Consider the following 20403-nt stretch of genomic DNA (forward strand, 5'->3'; position numbering starts at 1 on the left):
AACTAGCACAATCTATTTTGAATTACCACTATCAACTGCAATTCACAAACTGTTTTTTCTTCAGCTTTGAATCATCAGACAATCAGTTATAAACTTGACAGTATAGTAATGAATTTCCAACGTAAATGCTTATTAATAGAATTATTAGTTTTTAATATTCTGTATGATTCCATTAAAGCATGCTATATAATAATAAATATTATGCTATTAGTAAAATCTTTTTAGACATTAAATATGTTAGGAAAAAATATATAACATTATATAAATGTTGGTATTGGTTTTTGGATCAGGATATAACATAGGTGACACTGCAAATGCGTTTAAACACAACGCTCTAGCAAAACATCAAAAGCTGTCTATCCTGTGACTGTTTCCAAAAGTTGATTAGCTGTTTTGTTTTGTGACTTTAAGAAATCCAAGTGTTGCACGTGATTCGTAATACCTGATGACGTAGAAGATGCATATCCAGTGTCGTTTAATTTTGATCGATACCCGTATGTTCCACTGCCCCTGCGGGGCCGGAAAGTTGAGTTTCCGTTTGGTGACAATGTATCTCTAAGATCATAGTTTGTTCTTCCTTTTGCTATAATAAATAAATGTTAGAATACATACAACATACACCCAGCATGCCCGTAGTAGAGATTGTTAAACTTGACCCTTGAACACTTTCACCTATCACACCAATGCCCTAGTGCATGATGACCGGAAGAATAAAGATTTATTCCCAAGACCTCACAAGACCTTACTTACTATTGGTCGAATAAGTATATATGGTGTGTCCTGAGAAACAGAGACATAGAAAGCTGAACAGAGAACAGAAAAGCCAGCATCCACAGTAATGCTGTGTGCATATAGTACTCCAACAATGTCAGAATACTACATATAGTGTTCTGGTTTTCATAAGGTGCACAAATGAATATACATTTATATATATATAAAGAGCGTGGAAGTTGAAGCAGAATACGAAACAATCAAAAAACTGAAATTGATGGGATGAGATACATGAAAATCAGAAATTAAATATTCTCTTTATTCCATGAAATAAAATTTAACGAAAAATGTGTGTCCAAAAAGGTTTGTGTTTTAAATGGTAACTTTTAAAATTTATTTTTTAAAGATTTACCTCGACATGGGTCATTGGTTTCAAGGAATTCATCCAGTGTGACCCATCCTCCTCCAACACGGACCATTACCGTACTGTTCAAGAAACGCACCAATCGAATATTCTGTTTTTCTCCAAACTGAACAGGAAAAAACACAATATGGATTATGGAATTCACTATGAACATTGCTGAAGCAAAGTAAGAGCTGAATAATGACATGCAAACACCCGCAAAAATGTCCATCACAAACATAAAATGCAAAATCTTGAAAAAGGTGCAGATATAATTACTTGGAATCCTGTTCGATAAATAATAAATCTAGGCCTAATGATTTCCTTATCCTTTCATTGCGTTGCAGAGAGTGAAAGAAAAATAAAATAGCATAAAATATTACAAAATGTAAAACCCGTTCATTATTAAACAATTCATAAACTGGTTGAAAGTTAAACTTCAACTTGATTTAGTGGAATAAAGTTTACTAATAAACATTTTATACAGTGGTTGTACGTTTAATTGTCAACTAGAGAAAGATGCTTTTCTGACAGAGCAGATAGTCTCCCTTACCCTATATTTGCCTTCGTCAATCATCTCGGCACGAAATGGATTCCTGCACTGACATTGAGAGATTTCCTTTTCAATATCATCGTGAATCAGCTCAGCGTCCGTCATTTGCCTCTTGCCACTCATCAATCGCGTTTTTTGCTGTAACAGCAGTTTAGATATAAATTTTTGCAATATTATGATAAAAATTAATAATTATTTACTAAAATATGTGAAAACTTAAAAATATTTAATTAGTATATAAATTTGAATACTTACATGTCTAACGGGTTTCATGGCTTCAATGAAATCTCTATATTCTATAAAATGTCTGTTTGTTTTTGCAAACATATCAAAAACTGCATGGAGCTCAGTTTTATTTGTTGGAAAATCTGAAGAAAAAAAAATTAATTATTGCATTATCGTTTACTTCATGACTATTTCCGACTTTCATGGGCAAAAATCCTTACATCTCCAAAAATAATGTTTCGCTTCCTTTTTGTGCTTTGTTATCCATGACGTCCAATGAAGATGCTAGTGGTATTTTTGCTTCAGATCAGACACAATAGAAGTCAACAATGAACACATGTAAAAGCTATTTAATTTGGAATGCTAGTTCCTCATTTCAATGTTGTATATGTATGATAAATATAGGATCTCCCATGGTTTGTGGTTTGATATGATTTTTATCCAACGAGTTGTGTGTTTTCTATCCCCGAGCCTTGGCGTGGGGATAAAAACACACAACGAGTTGGATAAAATCATATCAAACCACAAACCATGGGAGATTCTTTTTATCACATATTTTTATTCACTTTAAATGTCTTTATAACTAATTCAAAGTTCTTTCGGTTACCTCGGACCCAATAACGTAATAAATATTATTACGTTGTATGAAATAGTTCGTACAAAAATTATAGAAAGAAAGTATTTTAGAACATATTTTTTAAATTCACGAATGAAAATTTGTTAAAATATATCAAATAAAGGAAAATTTGACAAATTAAGTCATTCTCTCCATCATGCACATGTATTTGTTTATTTACATTACGTCACGCGGCGTAGGAATACATAGTGTTGATACGAAAACGATATCACATGAGCTGTATCAACGGGATAAGGGGGAAAATATGTGATAAATAATTTTTTATCATTATTATCTCAAAAGATTGGAGAAATGATTAAAAAAGATATAACGATTTGTACATAGTGTGAAGAATCAATGCATTGAAAATATTTAGTAAAATGTGATATATAATGAAATGCAACCTAGATTCGGCTCTTTAAGGCTAGTTAGCATTAATTTCGATAGATATATAGATTATTACAGTGGTCAAAATTAAAATATCTGAAAAATTATTCTGAAGACATACGGGTTTGTAACATTCCATTGACGAATTCATCACGAGACAGAAAGCCATCTCCATCCTTGTCCTGTCTTCGGAAGAAATCAGTTATTCGTAACTTCTTGGCCTTGATCCAGTTTAGATACTTCGTCTTCCAGACTTCGAAGTCAAAGGTCTTTAGTCCCTCCAACTATAAAAAGGGTAATGTCATGATGTTAAACATTTTAAATTGCATTGCATGTCTTTATAGAGCATTATTTTACGACAATATTGACTTTGTACCTCTTGTAACGTGTCTAGAGCATCTTGTAAAGCTTTCTTCCGGTCTACAGACATCCGCCATACCGTCCTCCATTTGTTCTGTAGAGTGAGCACGCGCGGATTGTAACCGTCCAGATCATTCAGTCTCATGTTGCTGTGGAGTGTAAGAAAGAAGTGTGATTGCAGAGATTTAATTGATGCATTCTTGTGGAAAGCAAGAGGAAATGGTCATTGCAAAGTAAGATATCTATGTATTCTATTGGAAAGTATAATCATGGGATGAAAGTAATGCCAATTTGGTTTAATTTGGTGGTGGGGGGTCTTACCTGCCATAATGACGTCCTGGAGATTTTGGTTCCAGTGTCAGAATCTTTGTTAACCTCTCCACATCATTATTTTTACTTGTGACCTCTTCATGGAATTCCTGAATTTAGAGAAAATGCATAAATATCAATGCTTACAGTTATCATGATAAAAAATCTTTTTCTTAAACTCAGGGCCTCCACCATTCAAGTACATTTATTTGTAAATAGATCTCTCAAAAATTATCAAACTAGACTTAATGTGTTTCTCTTCTTGAGCTTAATTTCAATTATCAAATGCATCTCTTTGTTGGATATCATTTGATCTTGCGAATAACAAAATTTAAGATAGTTTTTCGGGTTAGTTGTCACTTCATGTTATTTGATACCATATGTACTCAAATCAGATTATGTAATTCGAGAAAGCCAAAGAGGAACTTTAAATATTTAATTATTGTACAATCTTTGTATGAATCTAGTCTTCATAAAAGAATCATATGGTGGTTAGATTTTAACTTAAATCTAGTCTTAAAAGACTCTTTTCACTGTGTATTGAAACCAAACTAACCAGACAGGCATATATCATTCATTTTAAACGATGTCATTTAAGGAACACGCAATTGAAATCGTTCTTTTGCCACACATATAGCACAAGTCTCTACATAAACTAGACCAGTATTTATCAAAATATAACAAATAATTTATGATTATGTACCATTCTGAAACTTATTTCATGGCCACCAATGGAGCTACGTCCTATCTTGCTTAGAAGGATACATTTACCCACAGGAGAAGAGTAGTATTACATGTAACTCACCAGATGTTCTTTATAGAGGTCCTCCACGACCTTCAGATCGTCTGGGATGGGGTCCCTCTCTTTAGTGGACAGTAGGACCTGGGCGTCCGTTAACCAGGCGAGCAGTTCCTCCACCAGGGCAGCGTTACCCTGGATGTTCTTCAGCTCCTCCTGTAGACGCTTCTCCTGGTTCTTAGCTCTCTGTAGGAGCTGAGCAAAGAGCACGAAACATTCATTAATGTGGTGTTTTCATTTTATTCAAAAACATAGAATTTTCACAAATTCTTTTTTTTTCTTAATTTTTTTTATATATTCTCTTTTTAATTTTTTTTCTAGATTCTCTTTTTACCTTTTGGAATTGAAATAGGATATTTCTAGGTTTATAGAACCTTTAAATTGTTTTACATCAACTTAACATGTGATAAAGTATATTTATAGAAGTTTACAAAAGGTGATGAAATGTAGAAGTTTTCATTCTCCATTATAAACAAACTGTCAACAAGACATGAATCTTTTATAAATCAGAGACGGATATATTTCAAATTAAAGTACATCAGTTTACCTGATCCCAGCGGGTCTGTGTAATAGTGAGGTAATATTTGACAAATCTAATAGCATTAGGATGACAATTCTGTAAGATCTCCTCTGCTAATTCTCTGATTTTGTCTATACATTCCTGATGATTCCGCAACTCTTCTTGGAATTTCTAAGCAAAAAAGTAAAAGGAACAATGAAACTGAATAAAAGCAAATTGCGGTGTTAAATTAGTTCTGTCAATTAAGTTAAATATTATTTTAACATACCTCATGTTTTTCAATTAATTGAACTATTGCCATTTCATCATCAGGCAAAGCTTTAAATTTAAGTTCTGCTTCTGCTTGTGGCAAGAAATCTCTCATTATCTGAACAGCATCCTGGAACTCTTCAGCCTGCAATGGTATTACAATATAAACCTCAAATAGAAGCATTTGATTTACTTACAAGTTGTAGATAAATTTACTGTAAGGTTAAGAAAAAGAATAGTAAAAGCATTGCAACAATTCAAATGTGTTTTAGATTAAAGACAATAGTATTGAAGAATTGTGTTGCCAGCACAAAGTGTTAAATCCATATGCTCTAATCCTTGTAATGTATGATAGAACTAACCAGTTTGAGCGACTCTCGCAGACGACTTTCTCTGATGTCCGCCAAATGGTTGACACGGTCCCAAGTCGTCTCCAGCTCTTCCAAATGAGCAGCGGGAATATCGCCAGAGGCTTTCATTGCTGCCACTGTTTGTTCCCGCGCTCCAAGCTCCTGTTGCATCGTCTGCAAAAATAACGCTACTTTTTAACTATTTGTAAAAACTGGTAATTGTGTTGCTATGATCAACTCAACTAAACTCGAACTTGTCTTTCTAAATACTGTTTTTATAAATATAAGTTATCATATTTTACAATGATATATAATTTTAAAAACTATTTTTTTATTTGGAGACATTACTCTGTCTTCCAGTTCATCACCAACCTTGTGCTGCTCAATGAGCATGTGGATGGTGTCTGTGTCACCCATAATCGGCTGATCCTCTGCCAGGCTCGTCTCTGCTTTGCCTAGCCATTCTAGGAGGGAACTGATAGCGTCCGCCACCCTTCCTGATGTCAGCAACGCCTCGTCTAGCTTGTTTTGACTGCACGAAATAAAAATCGTTTATTCTCAATTTGTTGAACACCATGCGCCAGTTCCATACCAATAGGTAGGTATTCAGTATATATTACGATTTACAGAGGTATGTTTTATTCTTCGTCTTAGATATGGGCTTTGGAAGCAAAATCTGTAGTTGTCTTTTTTGCAAGTAGTGCATACAAAACCAAAAGAAAAGTCGAAAAGCTGGACTTCTTAAGATTGTTTTCTAAATAATTCCTCTAAATATATGACAAAGTACACTAAACATGACATTGTAGTTTATTTTGTGAAATGCTGTGAATGAACCATTTTTTTCTTACAGTTCAAATCAGTGAGGAATAAAATCCGCCCAGAACAATTAAAAGCTCATCTCCGTATTAAAGATCCAGTTTTTCGACAGCCCTTTTGAAAGAAAAGTCCCGAGGTTACTCTAGGGGAGATTAATTTTCACAACATACAAGGAAATTTCGCGCCAAAAAGACCACCAGAGGTAATCATATCCGTAAATAATTTGCTATTTAAACTGAACTTTTTAAAATTTTCTTATCATATTAGATACAGATAAGGGTTTTCTGAATGGTTAGCGTTTTCTGTGTCAATACAGTATTATAGTCCCTACTTTATTCACCGAACTAACCAAAATATTTTCTTTTCTACTTAATTCTAAACCTTTTATCTGAAACTTCTATAGGGCGATTGAAGGCAGAATTCTGTATAGTTTATATCACAGATACTAAAAGGAATTCTAAAAAGATGTTTGCTACTGGTAAATTGATATCGATAGTTATAATGAAATATTTACAAGAAAGTTAAACAGAGCAACTGAAGCATTACGCATTTATAATTTTTGAATAAATGAAAATGATTGATATAAAATGCAAGAATGCTTGGAATCCACGTTTCAGACCAAGCTATAGTTGTACAATACTCCTGATATGCAGCTCAGTTAAAGATGCAGGGTTCAATAAAACGACATTGTAAATATAAGCAATTGGCTATTTGCCGCCATTTTGAATCACATGTTCCTGTGTGAAGGTGTTATGGGTCAATCTCTCACCTGGGTGACATTAATGTCAGTCTCGGGATGTGTTCTTGGGTATACGGTGTCGGTTCCCCAGGTGAATCGAGAGGCATAATTAGCTTATCCTGTATAATTCCAAGAACCAAATTAACATGCTATAATTTACACAGGTGTATCCCGACAGCAGACGACAGGTAAATCGTCTACAAAGATCTATCCGCCAGTGCAAACTACGGTAATGTACAAGCACATTGTTCACTGATAATTTCTTACGTCCATATTTGCAACTTTTCTCCTGTCACTTTTTGTGTAGTGTATCTCATAATCCTTCCAGCGAAACTTTATTGGTGATTTTTTTATTAGTTTCTTTTCAATGCTGTAACCTCTGGGAACTTTAAATTATTAGGGGTCATCCACTTTCCTTTCCCATTACATTGAAAAGAAGATCGCCCTCTTCGCATCAATCATTCACACTATGCAAATATCCAGGTAAATAAAAACAGCTCTAACTAATATTGATCCAAGAAAATAACTCCCATGTATTAATAATATCGAGGTACACATAAAGCTCCGAAGGCTTCAACATCGCATTCTGCACCAGATGTCGAGAACAGCCAGATTCGCTCTATCGACCAAATTCAAATCACGAACGAGGTGTCTCTATAGACCTTTCCCTTGCTCTACCCAGTCCATTGGTTTATCTTTTTATTTTCTCAGGTAAACATAGCCGGTACAATCTGTTCTAGATAGTATAACATATAAATCGCATATATGTAAACAGCAGAAAGTAGTCTTTCCCCACTATATGCATCAATTGTCTTGTATTCTTGACAGTCCTGGTTTGGGGGGTTTACTGTTGTCCTGAATAATAAATCAAAAAGGCCTGCTCACGAAATGGCAGCGAATTCCATTGAGAATTTGCAATGATGAAAATAAATTCCATACTCATCATGCTAATTATCCATATACAGCATTTTCCTCGCATTCTGCACTGAAGCGTACATCTATCTTCTTCTAATTTAAGAAGCCTTGGTTAATTGTTGCCGTTTTTTTATCTGCAGGTGCCAAAATGTTTGGTTCACACGGTACATGATAAAGAACAAATTCTGAAGACACTATGGATCGATAAAAGACCATCAAGTCACCCTACACCCGACTAAACACAACACAGCCACACAGAGGGGAGAAAAGAGCCGTCTTCAATTGACCGGTCTATTGACTTCATATAAGCACTTGTCTGTTGGTCTAATTGGTCGTAAATTGAGGGTAGATGATAGCCGATGGATCACCTAGATATATCATCTCCTAGTTTTTACAAAACACGAAGACAATAGCACCGTTTGTATAGACACCATGGAATTTCACGCTAAGAGAGTACTAATTCACATCTCTATACAAGATTAAATTCTTAATGCTTTAGGATTAATGAAATATTAACAATTAGAGAGAAATTCCTTGCCACACATTTGGTTTAAATGATCTTAAACCAGTTTGAAGTTAAAAGTCTATATCATAAATATATATAATATAGTAGATGGAAACGCGCTTTTGATAAATTAAAAGACGTTGGAATCAGCAGATTTACAAAGAGGGCGTATAGGCAAACACATTGGACATCTATTATCATGTAAACAGTTTCCTAAATGTTGTTTAAACCACCTTTAAATTGACAACATCTAATATTTGAACTTTAAAACGGGTGACAAATTTAGTGCTTTTGGAAATTTCCAAGAGGCGGTTTAGTTTGACACACTGAAACATTCAGACTTTAGACTTTCAGATGGACCTAGTAAAACTTATAAAGCGTTGTTAACTTGCTTTGTACAGTGTAGGCCAGGAAGGTATTGTCCTTGACTTCAAAATGGTTTACCAACCTATTAAGACCTCACAGGTTTAATTTTGCTAAATGGTGAACATGAAGTTCCAAAAAAGGAACTGCAATGTGTAAATATGCACAGTTTCATATGAAATGCAAGGTAGCATTTTGTTCAAGACCTAAATAGAAAATTTTTTTAACCCAACTAATGTTATTGTAGAGTAGGCTACTAAATGAAGTGTCTCAAGCTAATTTTGAATCTTCATATTAACATATTCAAAATACATACAAACACACAACATACAGTTATGTTTCGAGGGCATTTGGACAAAACTGTATAATATTTGCATACCACATTTAAGCACATTTCAAAAATATATACATTTTTGGGATGTGGAAAGGGGGCTAGGAGGGGATTTATCTGTTATTACCGCTATTTATTATTAAAAGATAATAACGATATTTGTATCCGGGGGATTTGGGAATCAAACATTCTACAAAATATCCCTGTATTTAACTGACCTCCTAGACACCACTGAGCGAACAGCATTCCATTTATTTTTCAATTCATCCAGCATTTGTTGTAAGACATCTCGTTCAGAATCAGCCTTAGTGCACCTGTCCTTCAGATTTCTACCTAGTCTTGTGGCTGAATAAAAGGCCTGATGTTTTGCTGCCAGTTGATGCTGGAACCTCTGTAAAATTCCAAAACAAAAAATCGTGTTTCAGTTAAAATTTAAAATACAAGATGTTGATAAAGTTTAGGAAGTGGTTTCTGTACTGCAAATGAAATTAAATGCATTGAAATTATTAGCACGATTACTTGTTATTTTTAATGGTAAATACTTGATTTCAGTAAGGTTAGTGTACTTAGTGACACGAATTACATTGATCACAACAGTTAAATCAAACCATCAAATGTTTACAGACCTTCAAATCACTATCAAATAATTATCTTTTCCTGTTGAACGAGTCTATTAAAATATTTCTTTAATGAATCAGCGAAAGACTATTTTATACGAGTAACAGGTCTGACAAGATAGCCAGAGAGAATATAAGGACTATTATCTTAATGCGTTTGACTAACAACAAAATACTGCCTGGGGGCAGTTAGTGTGTAAATATGCATATCTACTTTCATATATATTTTTATGCACGTCTTAAACTGTTTCTATAACAGATGAGATATGCATCAGAATAGAATTCTTGCATCTTAACAACTGTACAATTCATCAAACACGAGGAACATGTAGTCAGTTTCGCCTGGCGTGCTGAGTCAAGGACAAATTAAAAGGTAAAGCAAAATAAAAGCAAGGTTCATCAAAGTGACACATATCATAGTTATCTATACAGTTTTGTTTTTTCTCATGTCAAAAAATTGACCCCACCTGCATACGATTACCGTACGATTGATATTTTTGTGTATATATACAAGGAAAATCTATTTTTTTAATGTCCCCAATCGTCAATGAAAAGACACCTGTAAACTTTTTCCTGAATTATTTAAATTTCGCTTAAAAAATTCTTACCTTGGTTAAGCCAAATAAAATCCCATTAAACAAAGATTATCTAAGGATGATGCACGTACTCTGATGACTTCAGGTATATACTTTAATCAACGATGACATTACATCCGCCCGATACAGGTGTATATTTTAAATACAGGTATACCATTACACTAAGTAAAAGGGGCGCACGATAGGGCACAAAATAAAAAGGGCTAATATATCATCATCATGTACCCCTAAGGCCATATGTAAAAGAACATATGTTCTTGTCTTTTCAATCAAAGTAAGATTGTAAATGCAATTTAAAATTTATGATTGATAAAATTATCACTTTAAAGTTAAACTAAATGGTCCCCCAGGTCATTGAACCGTATAGATTACCAATCAGTCAAGCGTACATTAATTTACTTGTCCGCCTGTATATTCTCAGACGGCTGCACAAAGGGATGTATTGGTGTTTAGGTGGATGTAACTTGTTTGTATACAAGGGCGGGCATTTACAGGGACTATAATATGACAATCTTCTCTGGAATGTGCGGATAGTGTGAATCAGATGAAGATCTAGTCCCATCGTTTTACAGATTTCGGGAAAAAAATCAAATAATATCAGGGATCATAAAACGTACTGACGCAGAAAACGTGATGGTCTTCTGACACTTTGTCATAACATCACCGTTGGTACTTTATGTAGATGAGACGATGCAACAAAATTACTAGTATCCTGGACAAAAATAGTGTAGTTTTTATAGTTTACCATCATATCTTCTAAATATTTTGTGTTACAGTGTTGTCTTTACTTACATTTGATTAATACAAATACTTTCATTTTAACATAAACTTTTTATAATAAAAGATTGGTTATGCAAATCAGATTATGAAAATATTAATTGTAAATGCCATAATTTGAACATTAAAAATACATGCAAAGAATTGTAACAAACAAACGTACGGTAAAAACATGCAGAATAATGCACTGTAAAAGAGCAGTGGAATAAAGAAATACGGACTTCTTGCCAGAGGGAATTTCACATACAACACTGACAGAAGCGTGTGAACAAACCTGTAGAAAAGCTTCCAAAAGTAAAGTCTTCCAAATTAAAGAAATCAAAGTTATTTGGATGATTTAGTAGGTAATGGTCTACAGTGATCGAAGGTATCACAGTCAATGGACCAAAGTTAACAGATGTTGCCCTATTTTCCGTTTACGTCAGATATCAGTACACACATATATTAATCAATTTTTAGCAGAGGTGAAGGAAAATTATTTTTCATTCTTATTAAAAAATTCAATTACTATCAACAATTTTCTCTCTTCTGTTAAACATTGTAGAAATATTGTGCGGGCTATATAAAGATGTTATACAGGTGTAAAACGTCATTTGTGCTAAACATGTTAGTTAGAAAAGCCAGTTGTGTAAAAAAGTATTTTGCAGAAAGTGCAGTTTTCCTACCTTCAGGTCATCAATGTTCTGCTTAGTGGCGGATCCCTGATTTACTGGCACCATGAATCGAGCCACCGTCTTGGAGCTCTCATCAAGCCAGTCACACAGGCTCTTCCAAGCATCGTAAAACTAAAATAAATGTTAAAATAAGTTAATATTTTGAAAGAAATAAAACATCTGTCAAAATACTTCACATATATTCATCACTATACATGTATATGTATTTACCCTTCATTTTGCCACAGAAAAAAATAACTAAAAGGTAGCCAATATGGTTTTCAGCAATAAACTTTAATAGTATTATTATTGTTTAGTTTTATTTACTTCTTCTTTACTCTTTAAGTGTAAATTTATAAAAATGAAATATTTCAATAGTATATACCCGTTTGTCCTCTCTGTATGCCGACCTAAGAAGACGTCCTCTTTCATCTGTTCTTCGCATCAACTTTTTCCATCGTAATTTGATTCCAACAAGGAGATTCTTTATATATATGGTATCTTGTTTCTTTCCAAAGTGTTTAAGATAGCTTCCATTCTTTTCAAGACTTTGCATTTTCTCTATATGCTGTTCCAATTCTGATTTTAATTTCTATATATAAAAGAGAAAAAGAGTACCGGTATGTTTGAAAATGAACAGAAGTAAATGTTTTCTTAATTATCTTTCCTTCTATTCAAAGCTAAAAATATTTTCGTCACATTTACCCGTAAAAATAAAATTTTACTTACATTATGTTCTTCTATCTGCATGGTGACTTTCTCCACCAATTTGCTAGGATATTTGAAAGATCTCATGGCAATTTCGGCGCTATTTAACCATTCGGTAAACGTCTTCAGTGTATCATGGAACTCTCCAACATTACGAAGATGTTCAGAAAGCTTATCCTAGAATTAAAGACAAATATATACAATATAAAAAGTACTTAAAAGGGTCATTAATCAACACATGCAGTTCATTTAAAGATGTTTTCCTTCAACTTACCTTTCTCTTTTCTGCACGGTCCTGTGTGTCTCGCCACCGATCCCCAAGCTTCCTTATTTTCTCCGTAATCTGAGCTGCATCTTGTGGAGAACAAGATTTAGCCAGTTCTTGTCCTTTGGCAATAAGTCCCTGAGTTGCTTCATTTCTAGATTCTAGCTCCTCATATTTTGCCATGAAAGCATCAAACTGGGCTTTTGATGTTTCTGGAAGAGCCCCGCAAGGAACGGCTGCTTTGAGCTCATTTCGGAAATCATTCACCCATTGATACGCATCATCCAAGTCTCCAAGGTACTTTTTCACTTGACGAAGATTTTCTTGCAATTTTGCTTCTTTGTCCCGTAGATTGGCCTGTGTGGCTCGAAGCTGTTCATTCATGGCATCTCTTTTTTCTTTCAACTCAGGACAGTCTTGGATTGCATCAACGGCTGAACTTAGTTTCTTGCATATTTTATCTTGATTTTTTAAATCGTTATTCATCACCTAGAGTCAAGAGTATATTCTTAGTTTCTTTGATGTCTTTCTAATTTTAATGTCAATAAAAAATGTACCTGACATTTCTATATTATGTAAAAAAAACTTACTTGAAGTTTTTTCATATATGTTTCCAAACATTTAGGATCACCCTTCACACCTTCAAACTTCTCAAGGTCTGATTGCATCTTTTCTAAGCTACCTAAACTATCGTTTATTCCAGCATCCAGCTCACCCAACTTCAGCTGCATAGAACTCAACTTTGCCTTTGAATAAACAAAAGAGTCAGCATTAGCTCATAACAGACATTTATGCTCTCGCATATGAACATCTTTGAAACAAAATAATGAAATTATCACAGTTTATATAATTCAATGTAGTTAGTACTTCTCTGTCTGTGATTCCTTTCAGTAAAGCAGTCCATCTCTGGTTGATTTCTTCCACTGGTCTCTGAAGAGCTTCGGCAGCTACAGGAGACATGTCCTTTAGAGTTGCTAACTCTTGATTTAGTTGTTGAACGTCCGCCACATGAGGATGAAGTTCGGATTTATTGGACTGCAATACATGATTGGTAAGTGGATCTTTACTGCATGTATTTGAAATCATTTACGAAGAAATAATCACTTTAAGAAATCAAGAATAAGCAAGAAATCGGGTAAAAGAAAGGTTTCAATTGACTACTCTAAAGTTGTCGACAATATAAATATTTCAAAAATGTATTCTAACATAATCTACATGTTTCTATGAACTGAATCATGCAACACCATGCAGAAATGAAATAGATCAACCAAAGTAAACCCATGCATCGCAGTAACTCCTCTGTGCCTTTTCACACTTTAAAATGTTTTAGCTGACTTTCGTAATTGGAAAGGGATAGAAATTAGTAAAACAGGAACTGCATGATGTGATAAAAAAAATCTCTACATCACAAAAACACAAAGTAATATATTAATAGTAGAGGTTAATATATGCTATGAGGTTACGTGATTATCAATGGTCACGTTATAATGCTACACAAGTATGATACAAACCCCTTGAGGTTCAATATATATGTTACTCGCAAACACCTGCAACATAGTTTATAGGAAGACGTCAACCAAAGCAAAGAAATACACACCTAGTCCACTTACAGAAATGTCAATAAGAATAACAGTCTAATTGTATTACATGATGTATTGTTAAAATATCATAAATTTATAGTGTTTGATTTCATTATTTGAGAGGAAAAGAGTTTATTTTTATGTTATAAAGTTATATTACTTTCTAAAATGTTAGATTGGCTTGAAATTTACGAGAAGATTTAAGGATTAAAAACGTTAATATCATCTTTCAAACGCTAAAATCTCAGAATATTTGTCATTTTTCAATGTTAGTTAAGCACACTTTTGTTAGTTTTTAAATAATATATTTCTTAAAATAAATGATATTGTGATACAAATCAAATAATATAATAATATAACAGAGTTGTATCATTTATCATGTTCATGCAACATACTTTGAAATAAATATCGCATACACGATTCATGCAATTGACAATGTTTGTTATATCTTACCTTCAGTTCCTCTATCTGGGATTTCAACGTCTTTGGATTACTGGAGGGTGCCTCCATATCATCCAGAGCCTGTTCTGTTAAAGGCATCCAAGTCATAATCGTCTGCAACAAATCAAGTAATGGGTCATTTTATGATCAGTCCTATTTTCTAAATGTGTTTGTTATTGTCAATTATACTATGTGTTGACATATATTGCTTACTTCGTCATTTATTTACTAATAAATAACCATTCAATTCCAACCTTGTGTTTTCTTTTGTGTCAAACAGAGCACTACCGTATCAGGTATTCATAAGTACTAATAGTAATGGAATTTGACGAAATTTTTACTTACTTCTTGAAGCTCTTGGAATTTCTCAGTGTGACCAAGTGCTTTCTTTAGGTCCTCTTCCCTGTCACGTGCAATATCATGCACATCATCTGCTAAGACGTGGATGTCTTCTAACTGTTTTCTGATCTCCATCAGACCTGGGTCACTACATAGTCCACTAAGTTCTTCTCCTAATTGTCTACACTCTTCAAATGAAAGTCTTGCTTTTCCAAGTTCTTTTCTTAATTCCTGAATCAAATAAAGATCAAAAATATCATTTTTCATTCATTTCACTTTCTGGTCTAACATAAATGTAATATTAATTTTAAGGTTACAAATTTCTTTTACCTTTAGTTCCTTTTGTTGTTCTTCAACAGTTGAGGAATCGACACCTGGTGGTTCTTGAGATAGGAAATTGTCCTTTAGATCCCGTAAGTTAGAGACTGTTTCGTTACAGGAGTCAAAAAACTTCTCTGCAACTTTCACAGCACTAGATAATTCAGCTTCCCTTTTCAAAGCAGCCTCTCTATTTTGATTATTCAGCGTTGCTATTTCTGTTAACTTTAACTTGAGGTCTTCAGCTAATCAATGCAATATAAAACGAAAATTAATTTTAAAAACCTTTGAATTCGAGTAATTCCTCTAACTTGATGTTGTTTTTAGCAAGACTAAATGAATATTTCTTTTACCTTCTGCAGGATCATCCACTCCTTGATCTAGAACTTTCTTCACAGCTTCATCTGCAGCTGCAATGGCTGGACGCTGATTTTCCAGATCTTCAAGTAACAACTGAACGAGAAAAGCAATGGTATACATAAATAAGCGGTTCGTAATTAATATATTCTTGTAATTTATATAAAGTTCTTTTCAACGTGTCTTACATTGTTTTGTCTGATTTCGTCTCGCAGCTTATCAGGACTTGCTGCCACAGGATCTGCTGTTGCTAAATCTCTGTTCAGTTGTTCTAGATCTCCTAGGATGTGATCCAATGAATCTGAGACCTCCTGCGTCATCTTACTCCTAGCTACTGTAAGTTCCTTTGCTTTCTCTCTCGCTTGAGTTTTAAGTTTTTCATATTGTTCATTATATTTTAAAAGTTTTGTCTGAATATCCCCTGCATCATCATCACAACACAACTCCATTAACTCCAAACCCGTTGTATTCAGATCTTCTAAGAAAGGTTTGTGATCCTCAATCTTTTGTTGAGTGTCCTGAAAAAAGTACAAATGTTTATATCCAAATGCCACATGCACTTCTTTTTGTTTGTTATTTTCTTGCATCGTTTGCTTTAAGATTGGAAAATATTGTAGTTGTAGTTGTAAATTAATGTTTTACCTCCAATAAGTATTTTTGCATGTATTAGACATATATATATATTATATATTCCATACTTTGAGTTGATTTGTTCTCTTACTTTAACGAACATAATATATTAAGAAGGATTTGTAGATTTTAACTTTGTTTTTTAAAGGAAGGTACGGAACATATTAAGCTTATTTTTCAGTTTATCCTCTTGATCATTCAACAAAACAAAATCAAAGTAGATAAAAAAAATTTTAGTCGAAAAGATGGTCAAAACAAAAGGGTAAAACAAAATTGAGCTAGAATGTATATCTTTTTAACTAACTTTAATATTGTCCAACTGTTTTTTCACTTGTTCTAAAGTGTTTCCTGGTGATGAATGAGCTTTTAAGTCTGCTTCCATTTCGTCAAGCCAGCTGTGAATTTCTGTTTGGTTTTCACTGAAGTGTGTTGCAAGAGGAAGAGCAGATTCTAGTTGATGCAGACGTTCTGCACTTAATTGGCAGACGATATCAGCCTGTGTTTTGATGCTTTCTAGTCTTGATTTGATTTCATCAGTTTGGGCATTGGTTGTTTCGCGTAACATTCTGTTACATTTGTTGATGATGTCTTTGACTGCATTTCTCTTTTGATTCAGATCCATGTTAAACGACTGTAAGGAAAATGTATTCATCAATAACACACTGACTGCAATTAAATAAGTACTGCAGTATTTTCAAAAACATCGTCGACTATTTACCACAACTATAATTGATAGTATTTTAATAAAAAGCATTAAATCACTTTACCTGGTGGTCATGAAGTTGAATTGTGAGAGTTTCTGGTTCAACATTAACTGGTTCTGCCGTGTTGATTTCATTTTCAGCTTTATCCAGGTACTTCAACATTCCATCAATCTCGGTTAGAGCCTACAATGGACATGATAGATATACCCCACATTTGTAATGTACAATTCATCATAAAATGTTGAGAAAAATATATACTGTAGCTATTCTTACCTCCAACGACACCTGCTGCACTAAATGTTCCGTTAATTCATGCCATTTTACTTCAACCTCCCCAAGGCATTCTTTCATTGCAAACTGATCACAAACTCTTTCATCCTCCATGATCTGTTTTGCTGATTGTCTGAGTTTTTCCATATCATATTCTTTCTCCCGTTTGTCATTATACAACACATCTATCTTGGCTTTTATAGCCTTTTGATTTGCACCTTTTTGTCTTGTTTTTAACGAGGTAATTGCATCAGTAAGCCAGGAATCCATCTGGCCGATGTTGTTTTCCAGTTCGGACACACTGCAAGCTACATCTTCAATTTCCATCGTTATTTGATCAGCCTCCTTCTCTACCTCTAACATTCTAAATAAAAATTACAACTCAGTGTATTTGCTATTAAAAAGCAGTGTGGGTTATATATATTCTTTTTATTCCAGAACATTGAACAAAACCTCAGGTTATTTATCAAATTTTACAAACCTTTCATTCAGTTCAAGGATTATCCCTTCTGCATCATTGTCCGAGGTCTTTTGTCCAGTTTCTCGTGATATCCTTTCTAAGAGTGTTTTATTCGTTTCTATTTCACCATTTAGAAGACGTTGTTCCTTTAACTGATTACCAAGTCTATCTTTGTCCAGACTTATTAATGGTCGATCCCCTAACGTGTTCTCAGTCTCTGATATCCATCTTAACAGTCCATCCAAGCGATTCCTAAGGTTTTGTTGCTGAGACACTGCCGACGAAAGTTCTTCTTCTTTCTCACTAATTTCTCCTTGTAAAGCTTCGTGTTTTTTCTTCATTTCAGTCATAGCTTTCTTAACTTCATCTGCTTTTTGTTTCATGTTTATTTCACTTAAACCTTTGACCAATTTTTCACCACCTTGAAGAAAATCCTTTAGCTTTCTGTCTTGTCCTATAAGATCTGCTTTTAAATCTTTCACCGATGCCAGGTCTTTTGCATCTTTTTCTGGATTTTTTCCGAGTCCATTTCCATGAATGTTGCTAAGACGACCCTCGATTTGTGGATAAACAGAAGAAAGTTTGTCTTTCAAATCATCGAAACCTTTCTTCTGTTTCATTAAGGCGGCAAGTCTTTCCATATGCTTGGAACAGTCACGTGACACATCTTTGTACTTTTCTTCCAGAGATTCGATTTCGTCATCGATGATGTTGTTGTCGACGTCCTCCTTGATGGGAGGCAAAACCTGGATACGCTGTCGATAAGCTTCAGCCTCTTTTTCGAATTCCTTAAATAAAGAAAAAGGATCAACATAAAAAGATTGTGAAGATATGGAAGACAATTTGATTCAGAAGACAATTGCAACACTTACTCTCCCACATTTTACAAAGAAGTCGAAATGTTGACATGTACAAAGATCAACATCGTCATCGTCTTCATCGCTGTATGAGTAATTGTTAGTAATCAAGCCCTCTCTTTTTTCTATTGAAGCCATTATACTCATGTCATTGATCACATTTTGCACTCATTAATATCAAAAACATATCATCCCGTTGTCAGATACATACGTAGGATCTAGTTTCCTTTCTAGTACGTTCTCCCTTTTGTTTTCTGTCATGCTTTCAAATAAGCTAAATCAATGTCCGGTGCTTACATAATTTAGGTTGGTTCCATTTCAGCAAGAATTTTGATCAACAGTATATTCCAACTTAAGGTTAAGCAAGCGATTTATCAAATTGTCAACACAGTACACTGAACTACCCGAGCTTCGATCAACTCTGTGAATCGATGAATAATTCATGAATATGATGTACAAAATACAATTGAAAGAATAATTTGAAATTTAAAGAAATGTCGATCTCCGTCAAATTGATGCCAAGTGTTTATTTCTTGCTATCTTCTATTGCACACACCGTTCTCTCTGAGAATGTCGTTGTGAACTTCCAGATTAAAAGGATTTGTAAATAAACCATTGTGATAGCACTGAAAGAGCTTGAATGAAGAGGTGGATAACAGACGTAATCGATGATAGAGACAGAAAACTGGTAAACCGATTAATTCCTTATCTTTTGCTTTCTTTTTAAAAGTTTATGGTCACTCCATGAATCAGAGGATACCAATTGTGTTGTAACCCGTTGAAAAAAAAACAAGGATTATGAATTTGTATTCAAATAGTTATACTAGCATTTCCTTCATGTATAATGCAATGATAAAAAAATCAATTGCATTTTGTGCCATACGGATTTTAAAACGTGAACTTTCATCGATAATTCCTGCTAGTACAGTATAACAAAAATGTAAAAGAACTGGCCTGTACAACAAGGTTTAAAAACGTTAGCCAACTTCCAGATGTTCCAGATCTTATCCAAAGGTTATACACAGTAATGCTACTCTTGCAAAGTTAAAACTTAACTGAGAAATCACTTCGTTCTACTAGATTAAATAATGCTTCTGCAGTGCATATTTATATATGATTTATATTCTTTTCAAGAGCAGTTTAACAAAGTTATTGAAACATTTTAAGACTTTAAAGGATTATTGATTTCAAGGATCTGCATGTAGATCTGTTGCTGAGATTATAGGATCAAGAATTCAAACACCAGCATTACAACGGAACGTCAAGGATATTTTTCTAAGGTATTACACTCTCTTTCAGAGCATATTCATACATTTAAGACAACATATTAATATTTCCTACCTCAAATATTTCCTCGATTGATTGACATTGCACGTCATGTAAATCAACCGCCATTACAGAACTTATCCAACTGAAAATGTGTTAACAATCACCCGAGACTCAACCCATGTCGCCACCCGCTATCTTTTTTATGCTTAATAATCATTACCCTCGTATATCTCACATCTCTGTGTGTAAAATATCCGATATCCTACATCAGTGATTTAAAACATTAAAGAGCCAATGATTCGAAACATGGTAAGTATTTATCATTTATTTATATATGCTGTGACCAAATTTAGTGAAGAGGGGTTTAACGCCACCTTAAAAAACAAACAAAAATAAATTTTATCCCAACAC

The 20403-nt window shown here is 33.9% G+C and overlaps 1 protein-coding gene across 6 annotated transcripts in view; it reads right to left on the reverse strand.

The window, feature by feature from the left end:
- Window positions 1-20403, reverse strand: part of LOC134236700 (dystonin-like) — a 44208-nt gene that overhangs the window by 2132 nt on the left and 21673 nt on the right. For 4 of the 6 annotated variants that reach the window (XM_062718874.1, XM_062718875.1, XM_062718878.1 and 1 more), the window contains 29 exons: window positions 17888-18654; window positions 17410-17770; window positions 17200-17319; window positions 16737-17063; window positions 15991-16320; window positions 15799-15898; window positions 15458-15690; window positions 15134-15358; window positions 14801-14902; window positions 14279-14314; window positions 13635-13802; window positions 13358-13513; window positions 12777-13256; window positions 12524-12679; window positions 12180-12386; window positions 11807-11926; window positions 9370-9542; window positions 5855-6014; window positions 5495-5656; window positions 5152-5277; window positions 4911-5054; window positions 4370-4558; window positions 3577-3674; window positions 3272-3404; window positions 3017-3179; window positions 1923-2035; window positions 1668-1805; window positions 1124-1241; window positions 443-583 (listed from right to left, as the gene is read on the reverse strand). In XM_062718874.1, the coding sequence (XP_062574858.1) occupies window positions 443-583; window positions 1124-1241; window positions 1668-1805; window positions 1923-2035; window positions 3017-3179; window positions 3272-3404; window positions 3577-3674; window positions 4370-4558; window positions 4911-5054; window positions 5152-5277; window positions 5495-5656; window positions 5855-6014; window positions 9370-9542; window positions 11807-11926; window positions 12180-12386; window positions 12524-12679; window positions 12777-13256; window positions 13358-13513; window positions 13635-13802; window positions 14279-14314; window positions 14801-14902; window positions 15134-15358; window positions 15458-15690; window positions 15799-15898; window positions 15991-16320; window positions 16737-17063; window positions 17200-17319; window positions 17410-17770; window positions 17888-18654 (5746 nt within the window). The remainder of the gene's footprint in view (window positions 1-442; window positions 584-1123; window positions 1242-1667; window positions 1806-1922; window positions 2036-3016; window positions 3180-3271; window positions 3405-3576; window positions 3675-4369; window positions 4559-4910; window positions 5055-5151; window positions 5278-5494; window positions 5657-5854; window positions 6015-9369; window positions 9543-11806; window positions 11927-12179; window positions 12387-12523; window positions 12680-12776; window positions 13257-13357; window positions 13514-13634; window positions 13803-14278; window positions 14315-14800; window positions 14903-15133; window positions 15359-15457; window positions 15691-15798; window positions 15899-15990; window positions 16321-16736; window positions 17064-17199; window positions 17320-17409; window positions 17771-17887; window positions 18655-20403) is intronic. The other 2 variants (XM_062718877.1, XM_062718879.1) reach the window with 2 other exon arrangements.

Source organism: Saccostrea cucullata, unplaced genomic scaffold, assembly GCF_032062105.1.
Source record: "Saccostrea cucullata isolate Sc308-1 unplaced genomic scaffold, CSIRO_AGI_Scuc_v1 ctg122, whole genome shotgun sequence".
Taxonomy (NCBI): Eukaryota; Metazoa; Mollusca; class Bivalvia; order Ostreida; family Ostreidae; genus Saccostrea; species Saccostrea cuccullata.